Here is a 10,405-nt window from a genome sequence, read left to right on the forward strand (position 1 = left end):
ATCTCCTCTGAACCCTTTCCAAAGCTTCTACATCCTTCCTATAATGTGGTGACCAGAACTGCACGCAGTACTCCAGGTGTGGCCACACCAGAGTTATGTACAGCTGCAGCATGACCTTGTGGTTCCGAAACTCAATCCCCCTGCTTATAAAGGCTAGCACACCATATGCCTTCTTAACAGCCCTATTAACCTGGGTGGCAACTTTCAGGGATTTATGTACCTGGATGCCGAGATCTCTCTGTTCATCTACACTACCAAGAATCTTGCCATTAGCCCAGTACTCTGCATTCCTGTTACTCCTTCCAAAGTGAACCACCTCACACTTTTCCGCATTAAACTCCATCTGCCACCTCTCAGCCCAGCTCTGCAGCTTATCTATGTCCCTCTGTATCCTATAACATCCTTCAGCACTACCCACAACTCCACCGACCTTCGTGTCATCTGCAAATTTACTAACCCATCCTTCTACACCCTCTTCCAGGTCACTTATAAAAATGACAAACAGCAGTAGCCCCAAAACAGATCCTTGCGGTACACCACTAGTAACTGAACTCTAGGATGAACATTTGCCATCAACCACCACCCTCTGTCTTCTTTCAGCTAGCCAATTACTGATCCAAACCGCTAAATCACCTTCAATTCCATACTTCCTTATTTTCTGCAATAGCCTACTGTGGGGAACCTTATCAAACGCCTTACTGAAATCCATATACACCACATCAACAGCTTTACCCTGATCCACCTGTTTGGTCACCTTCTCAAAAACCTCAATAAGGTTTGTGAGGCATGACCTACCCTTCACAAAACCGTGTTGACTATTGCTAATCAACTTGTTCTTTTCAAGATGATTATAAACCCTATCTCTTATAACCTTTTCCAACATTTTACCCACAATCGAAGTAAGGCTCACAGGTCTATAATTACCAGGGTTGTCTCTACTCCCCTTCTTGAACAAGGGGACAACATTTGCTATCCTCCAGTCTTCCGGCACTATTCCTGTCGACAAAGACGACATAAAGATCAAGGACAAAGGCTCTGCAATCTCCTCCCTGGCTTCCCAGAGAATCCTAGGATAAATCACATCTGGCCCAGGGGATTTATCTATTTTTACACTTTCCAAAATTGCTAACACCTCCTCCTTGTGAACCTCACAAGGGGCTGGTTTAGCTCACCAAGCTAAATCGCTGGCTTTTAAAAAAAGCAGACCAAGCAGGCCAGCAGCACGGTTCGATTCCCGTACCAGCCTCCCTGGACAGGCGCCGGAATGTGGCGACTAGGGGCTTTTCACAGTAACTTCATTGAAGCCTACTCGTGACAATAAGCGATTTTCATTTCATTTTCATTTCAATCCCATCTAGCCTGGTCGACTGTACCTGAGTATTCTCCTCGACAACATCGTCTTTCTCCAGTGTAAATACTGATGAAAAATATCCATTTAACGCTTCCCCTATCTCCTCTGATTCCACACACAACTTTCCACTACTATCCTTGACATAACCGAACTGTGATCACTATCACCAAAGTGCTCACCTACATCTAAATCTAACACCTGGCCGGGTTCATTACCCAGTACCAAATCCAATGTGGCCTCGCCCCTTGTTGGCCTGTCTACATACTGTGTCAGAAAACCCTCCTGCACACACTGCACAAAAACTGACCCATCTATAGTACTCAAACTATAGTATTTCCAGTCAATATTTGGAAAGTTAAAGTCCCCCATAACAACTACCCTGTTACTCTCGCTCCTGTCAAGAATCATCTTTGCAATCCTTTCCTCTACATCTCTGGAACTATTCGGAGGTCTATAGACAACTCACAACAGGGTGACCTCTCCTATACTGTTCCTAACTCGGCCCATACTGCCTCAGTAGACGAGTCCTCAAGCGTCCTTTCTACCGCCGTAATACTTTTCTTGATTAACAATGCCACACCCCCCCTCTTTTAGAACATAGAACAGTACAGCACAGAACAGGCCCTTCGGCCCTCAATGTTTTGCCGAGCCATGATCACCCTACTCAAACCCACGTATCCACCCTATACCCGTAACCCAACAACCCCCCCCCCAACCTTACTTTTATTAGGACACTATGGGCAATTTAGCATGGCCAATCCACCTAACCCGCACATCTTTGGACTGTGGGAGGAAACCGGAGCACCCGGAGGAAACCCACGCACACAGGGGGAGGACGTGCAGACTCCACACAGACAGTGACCCAGCCAGGAATCGAACCTGGGACCCTGGAGCTGTGAAGCATTTATGCTAACCACCATGCTACCCTGCTGCCCAAATCCATCTTCTCTGTTCTTACAGAAACATCTAAATCCTGGAACCTGCAACAACCATTCCTGTCCCTGCTCTACCCATGTCTCCGTAATCGCCACGACATCGAGATCCCAGGTACCAACCCATGCTGCAAGCTCACCCACCTTATTCCGGATGCTCCTGGCGTTGAAGTAGACACACTTCAAACCAGCGTCCTGCTTGCCGGTGTCCTCTTTCAAACTTTTAACCCTATCCCTGACCTCACTACTCTCAACATCTTGTACACTGGGACTACAATTTAGGTTCCCATCCCCCTGCTGAATTAGTTTAAACCCCCCCGAAGAGCACTAGCAAATCTCTCCCCCAGGATATTGGTACCCCTCTGGTTCAGGTGAAGACCATCCTGTTTGTAGAGATCCCACCTACCCCAGAATGAGCCCCAATTATCCAGGAAACCAAAACCCTCCCTCCTGTACCATCCCTGTAGCCACGTGTTCAACTCCTCTCTCTCCTTATTTCTCACTTCGCTAGCACGTGGCACGGGTAACAACCCAGAGATAACAACTCTGTTTGTTCTAGCTCTCAGCTTCCACCCTAGCTCCCTGAATTTCTGTCTCAAATCCCCATCTCTCTTCCTACCTATGTCGTTGGTACCTATGTGGACCACGACTTGGGGCTGCTCCCCCTCCCCCTTAAGGATCCCAAAAACATGATCAGAGACCTCACGAACCCTGGCACCTGGGAGGCAACACACCAACCGTGAGTCTCTTTCGTTCCCACAGAACCTCCTGTCTGTTCCTCTAACTATGGAGTCCCCAATGACAAGTGCTCTGTTCCTCTTCTCCCTTCCCTTCTGAGCAACAGGGACAGACTCTGTGCCAGAGACCTGCACCCTATTGCTTACCCCTGGTAAGTCGTCCCCCGCAACAGTATCCAAAATGGTATACTTGTTATAGGTCCCAAGAAACGGTTGGAATATTAGAAGTTTCTAACCGGCACAAAGGCTAGAATATTAGAAGTTTCTAGTCTATGTGTGAGTCAAACTTTACCTGCCGAGTTTAGTTTGGAAAGTCATGTGTGATTGGCTTTTGTAAGGATATTCTGTGGATCGAGGGGACTAAAGCTCAGGTTGGGTGTGAAAATCAGTAGACTAGAAGGTACTGACCCTGAGAAAAGTCTGCAAGACATTTTGGTGACAGCACTAAAATCTTGCATCCATTACTGGTAAAAGAGGCCAAAGAATAAATCATCCTCAGAGTAAGGCAGATTGTGCGGACATTTTCTGGAAAATAGGGGCGCTTATCTTCAGAAACCAATAACCAATCGACCCTTAACTAAAACAGGAAGATAGTGCCTTGGTCAGCCTTGGATAGGGCCCAGAAAGGGTACTTATCCTTAATTTCAGAGTGCACCTGAAAGGGACAACCAGGAACAGAAGTAAAAAAATCCGAAAAATGGCAATTAGGGTAATTCTCTTGACCTGGAATACAGTCAAGAGAGATGTAGCAATGAAACAGGAATGGAAGAAATTAAAAGAGCAAAAGAAATCCTGGAAAAGAGAGATGTATCCAGACGGAGATATCTCCTTCTTTATTAGAGTGCCTAAAGCCCTGCAATATACAGATCCAGTAGGGATCCTTAAAGCACTTTGTAAGTTTGCATTTGAAAAGCAAGCTGAATCACTAATCTTGTTCGGACACAGACAGAAGCATGCAGCTGCTCAAGTGGGCAAAGTGTGCTCCAAACTGATTAAAATCATTGACGAAGAAAACATGAAAGAAATAATACAGGTCCCTAGTGAACACAAAAGTAACTCTGAAGTGGCAAACAAATATATAAAACAACTGCAGAAAAATGAAACATTAGAAATGGAAAATGACGAGGAATCAGTCCTAGAATCAGATAGCACAGTAAAAACAGTAGGGTTTCAAACAAATGTGCCAAGTAAAAGTGCAGATGAATGGGAACAGACGAGACTTATAAAAAAATTATACATAGGAGGAAAGCAGATCCACTTAGTGGAAGGAGACTTTACAAATGCCCAAAAGGACGTACAAGTTAATCCTTCCAATAGAAAAGGGAAATTAGGGGCAGGAATTTCAGGGGTATTGGCTCATAGATACAATCCGGAGCTACAGCTACAAATGGATAAGGAGGTAGTTCTAAGAGGAGAATTTAAAGAAGGGATATTTAGAGCCACAACTCTGAGCCATGGGACAATGATTATACATGTGGTATCACTAAACAATTCCGGACAGCAGTATGGTATCATGGAGGAGACAGAGGTAAATCAAGCGAACATGGAAGGGATCCTGAGACTTAGTGTAGGGAGAGATATAGATATGACAGTATTAGGAGACGGAATATACAAAAATAACTCAAGGGAATCTCTGAGAGCAATAATAAAGACATGTGCATTATCCCCCTCCAGTTAGGGCAGGTCAGATAATTAGGATTTGGCCACAATTCCTTTTAGACACAGCAGAAACAAGACAGCAATCTGAATTTCAATTCAACCAAATGCCAGCACCCCTGTTAGAGATAGAAAAAACATGTCCCAGTGCTTCAGATAGCCAAGAGAATTCGGACCCCTTTGAAAATTTCCCAAAGGGATACAATTTTCAATACCCAGATCCAAGTCCGTTTCAGGAAGAAAATTGGCCTCGGCAATCTGCCACACATAAAAAAGGAGCTTTTATCGATTATTTCTTTGAAACACAAGAAAGTGAAGAGGAACAAAGCCTAGTTGGGATTATTGCGCCTCCTGCGCTGGGACAGGAAGAATTATCATCCTCATCAGAGAATGAGGAAATATTAAAACCAAGGAGAAGAATAGGGAATAGAAAAAATTCTAAACCATTAGAAATAGGGGATTATAGTGATTACTGGAAACAACAACAACCTTTCACTTATCGACCAATAAATAAGGATTTACCGTATTATATGTATAATCCAGAAGCAAAAATGGTACACCATAGAGATCAGGAAGGATGGGAAAGAGAGGTAACATCTAGGGGACTTAAAATAGGAGAAATATTAGGAGGAAGTCAACAAATTGATTCTACGAAATTACTGGAATTACCAAACGTTACCCCCAAAGCTAAAATTTGGCAAATGAGCAAAGGGTATGACAGTTTCGGAAGAGCCATGAGTAGAGTAAGGAACAGCACAGAAACACAAGGCCAGATAATAGCAGCATTAAGACCACAAGAAAGGATACAGAATCTTCCAAGACCCCGAATAACTGCTCCTACTCCTATGGATAGGGCAAGTTATGCTCCACGAGATAGCCAAGTACCAATTGCAATGTTTGAAGAATATATAGAACCGGGGGAAGATTTTGTACAACATGGTACCCCTTATTTTGAGGAAGAACCGGTACAACGACAGATACATTTCTCAGAATATAGGAAACAAGATAGAGGTGCCCCTTTAAGAACACCATGCCCCAGAAGTGAGAAAGTAGTTCAGTCATTTACACCAGGTCCAGAGGAAGGACAGGGAGGTACGGTACCGTATAAAATAGTAGCAGCAGTAATGAAGACAGCAGGCCCAAAGAAACATGGGGAGAGTAGAACTGAGTATTCACAGAGGTTAAAACAGTTAGCGAAGAAAATGGGGGCATCAGGAGAATCCACCAAATTGATTGATTTGCATACAGTGGGAGAAATAGTTACAGGCGAAGTCTCAGATTTAATAAATGAGTTAGATTTGGGAAATGAGAGAGCTAACTTAATGAAAGAAATGACAGAGGCAGCATATGCAGGGGAACACCTCACAACATATGTCGACCGAATATATGAGGTTAATAAGGAAGAGGGGGCCGATGTAGTCAGATTCCTGAGGGAATTAGGACCCAAGATTCCAGGAGGAAATAGCCTCTCAACAATACTGTTAACGACCTCCAGAAGAGAAATAGGAAGAGAACTGGTGAAATTTGATTTGGCAGGCAAAGCATTTAAGGATAAACACACAAAAGGGGAACAAAAAAGAGTAGCAGCTGCCCAAAATAATGTGTCAACACAAAATGCTCAGATTAGACCACCAAACCGACAGATACCCGACAAATCGGAACAAAATCTAGCCCAACCAGCAATGCCACAACATGGGTATAATCTGCGGTCACAAGGGCCACCTCCACCACAAAATCTAGATTACTTACCAAGGGAACAATTCCTAGCCCTCAGTCGGGAGGAAAGAGACAGATTCATTGAGGATAGGAGAAGAAGAGCAGCTGGTCAGGGGAGGATTGAGCAAGGTAGATATCAACCACCAGAATGGTATTCGGGACCCTCACGAGGGGGATTCTGAGGAAGAGGCAGAGGAGGCCCCGGTATAAATTGAAAGGATTCGGCTTCTCCCCTTAAACAGGCTATCCAAAATCAAACAACAGAAACAGACAAAGGAGAATTAGTAGTAGTATACAAGGGGGAAAGATTTATAGTGGACACAGGGGCTGAGATATCAATGATAAGGGAAGAAGCTGGAAATCTGACTGGAAAAGAATACATAGTAGAAGGAGCATTAGGGAATAAGGATATTAGACCAGAAATTAGATTGGGAGAATTACTCGCAATATCAGGAACTGAGAATCTGATGGCAGGAAAAGATTTAATAAAAATAGATACTGGAAAAATAAGGATATTAAAACCAATTGATAACATGGAGGAAATAAGGAAACAGAAAGAGAAAAGTATTTTAAATGACGAAGCTTGGAAGAAGATGGAAGAAGTATTAATGGGAGCAAACCTAGCGATAGGTAAGAATGACACAGGTTTAATTAGCAAGCGGTTCCAACACACAATTCACGGTGGACAACACAGACCTCAAAAACAGTATCCTTTGACCAGAGGAGCTAAGAGCGAGCTGGAGATAATAATCAAGGAATTGGAGCAGCAGGGGATTATTCAAGGGGTCACATATGCCTCAACAAATAGTCCACTTCAGGTAGTAAGAAAACCAGATGGTACATTTAGGATGGTAACAAATTACAAAGCTTTAAATAAAGTCACAAAGAAGGACAAGAGATATTTAATAAATCCACAAGCTACCTTAGAGCAAGTCGCGGGAAAAACTTACTTAACTAGTATAGATTTGGCGAATGGATTCTGGAGTGTTCCATTAGACCCAGACAGCAGGGAGAAAACAGCATTCACCTTCGGAACTAAGCATTATGTATATTGTAGATTGCCACAGGGATATGTTAATTCTCCGAATCACTTTCAGGCAATAATCAGGGAACTGATTAAAGATGATTTGGCTTTAGTATATTTCGATGATATATTAATTGGAGATGACGATCAGGACAAACATGTGGAAAGAGTGGCCAGGATAATTAAGACACTTAGTGAAGCAGGCTTTAAAATAGGTCTAAAGAAATGTCAAATTGGGAGAAGCGAAGTCAACTATTTAGGTTATTCAGTATCGAAGGAAGGTAGAGAGGCCAGTATTGAAATGAGGAAGAAGGTAGCTGAAATTACTGCGCCTGTTTCGAAAAAAGGGGTTCAAAAAATAATGGGAATATTGGGATATCTAAGGCCAGTAGTGAAGGACTTTAGTCTTTATGCTAAAGCCATTTATGAAACATTGAAAGGGGATTTTATTTGGACCAGCGAGGCCCAGAGAGGGTTGGATCAGTTAAAGACAGCAATTGCGATATCGGGACCATTAGTTGGGAGACAAGAAGAGGATGAATTAAGCATTAAATTAGACATATATAAAAATGGATATGGTATGATGCTTGCTAATCATAGCAATCAGACACCTATCAAACATCTGACAGGAAACTGGTCGAGAGCTGAACAAAAGTTTTCAAACACCGAGAAATGTCTAGCAGCTATAACAAAGAGAATAGCAGAGATAGAAAACTTGTCGGGTGGTAAGAAAATTTATGTCACAACTGAGTTTTTGGAATTAAAGGAGCTAACCAAGAGTCAGATTTGCCAGCAAGGCGCGAATACAGCTCGATGGGAAAGATGGGAAACCATTCTTCTAAACCCTGACTTAATGTTTATTCATAACATTAAAAAGGGACAGAAACTTGATGAACCAGTTAGTAAAACGGAGTTGGTGAATGCTTGGGTATTATATACTGATGGTAGTAAAGTCAAGAAGGACGAAGAACAAGCAAGATGGGCATTCATTTTTAAAAATTCAGGAAAAATAGTAGTGGAGGAACAGGGAATAATCATTGGATCAGCTCAGACAGCTGAGGTAGAGGGAGTATTGCAAGGGTTAAAGGAGTGTCAGCAGAGAAAGCTGCAGGAAGTAACCGTTGTAACCGACAGCTTTTTCGTGCAGCAAGGATTGGAGAAAGATTTGAAGTTTTGGAAACTAAACGGTTGGACGAACGGTAGAAATAAACTACTGGAACAGAAAGAACAGTGGGAAGAGATAGATAAAATTTTAGCCGATATGGAAATCCAGACAATTCATCAAAAAGCACACACAAAAGGAACTGGGGAACTGTGTAAGGGGAATCAGGAAGTGGATGAATTAGCCAGACTTAGGACGATAATCTTGGGGACTCTTGGGAACACAGCAGCCGACCTTCAAATGGTAATTAAGCAAATACATGAAGCCACAGGACATGGGGGTCATGTTGTAGTCGCAAGGGAGTTGAAAAAGTTGGGAATTAAAATAGCCTATTGGAGACAACATTTAACTGCAGTAAGGAGAAAATGTGAGAGATGTATGGCCTGTGGAGGACAGAGAGGGAATAAAACATATGGGAGCATAAAAACTGAGAAACCAATGCAAGAATGGTCATTAGATTATGCAGGACCACTTTTTCCCAGAAGCAGCAAAGGTAATTTGTATTTTTTAGTCAAAGCTGATAGCTGCACGGGAGAAATTGACCTTAGAGCAACCAGCAAAGCAAATGGAGCCACGACCAAAAGGGTATTGGCAGAAATTATGACCTCCAGAGGTAGACCAGAATCGATCCGAATGGACAATGCGCCGCACTTTAGAAATAATACTGTTATTAACGTTTGTGCTGACAGAGGAATAACAATCAATTGGGCCGTGAAATATGCACCTGAGAGTAATGGAATGGCTGAGAGGTCTGTAAGAAAAGTAAAGAATTGGATCATAAAGAATCAGAATAATAAAGGCTGGGATAAAGACATTGAAAGAATAGTATTTGATCTTAATAGTAATCTCGGAACCTCTGTCTCCCAGGGACAAGGGGACCCAAGTGAATCTGGGAATTATCAAGTAGGAGACGAAGTTTGGGTGAAGCTACCAACTAAGACTGCAGGGAAAATCATTTGTGAGACTGTAAAATGTAAAGACAAGATTGTTCAGATTCTGGGTACACATACAGTTGAATTAGAGAAGCATGGTGTCTGGAGCAAAAGAAATTGTATCACAATCAAAACACATGACCCAGTGAGCATAAGAGGAGTTTGAGATTCTTCGAATCTCACTCAGGGATGCAATGACAGAAGGGGGCTTAACAGGCCTTAATTGTATGATGTACATCAAGGATATGGAAAATAAACCAGTTCAAAAAGAAATGGTGGCAAAAGAAATCCGGAAGTCCTGGAGAGGGAATTTCTGGGTTAACCAAATGAAAACAGAAGGTACAAATTAAAGAATAGGGCCCTCTCCACCCTTGATCTGTTCATTTGATTTTCAGATGGAAAATATAAATAACGAACCAGTTCACAAGAAGGAAGAGAACTCCAGAGAGGAATCTTTTAGACAGGATTGGGGGGGAAACTAATGATACAATTGGCTACATATTTGAGGGAATTAAATGACAGAACCCGGAGGAAAACTTTACGGGTTAGAAACAAATCAAAATATCAAATTATAACTGGACAGTGAAACCTCCGGTCAGACATCTCTAACTGGACATTAGCTGATGGGTGATCTGCGGTCTCCATGGAGTATGTACTACATGGTGGAATTATTAAGGGTCTCGGCAGATAGCAGCGACTGACGAGGAACCCCAATTTGATAAATGACAATAGTTTAAGAATTTTTGTAGCTTGATACCACGGCGGGAAAATTGTTACCAATGCAGAAAAACAATATTGCATTGAAGAGCTGTAATCGTTATTAAAAAAAAAAATTTCATGTAAATTGATAGGGACTGTTATATATATATATGATAAGGGGGGTATGTGTGTCATT

General features: G+C 42.4%; 1 protein-coding gene across 1 annotated transcript; it reads left to right on the top strand.

Moving 5' to 3' along the window:
• Nucleotides 1-4,065: 4,065 nt before the first annotated feature.
• LOC119963594 lies at nt 4,066-9,275 on the top strand. The gene is made up of 3 exons (XM_038792925.1): nt 4,066-4,165; nt 4,833-5,687; nt 9,268-9,275. Exons 1-3 carry the CDS (start codon nt 4,132-4,134, stop codon nt 9,273-9,275), a joined length of 897 nt encoding a protein of 298 aa, XP_038648853.1. The 5' UTR covers nt 4,066-4,131.
• The last annotated feature ends 1,130 nt before the right edge of the window (nt 9,276-10,405 follow it).

This window comes from Scyliorhinus canicula, chromosome 3 (genome assembly GCF_902713615.1).
Source record: "Scyliorhinus canicula chromosome 3, sScyCan1.1, whole genome shotgun sequence".
Classification (NCBI taxonomy): Eukaryota; Metazoa; Chordata; class Chondrichthyes; order Carcharhiniformes; family Scyliorhinidae; genus Scyliorhinus; species Scyliorhinus canicula.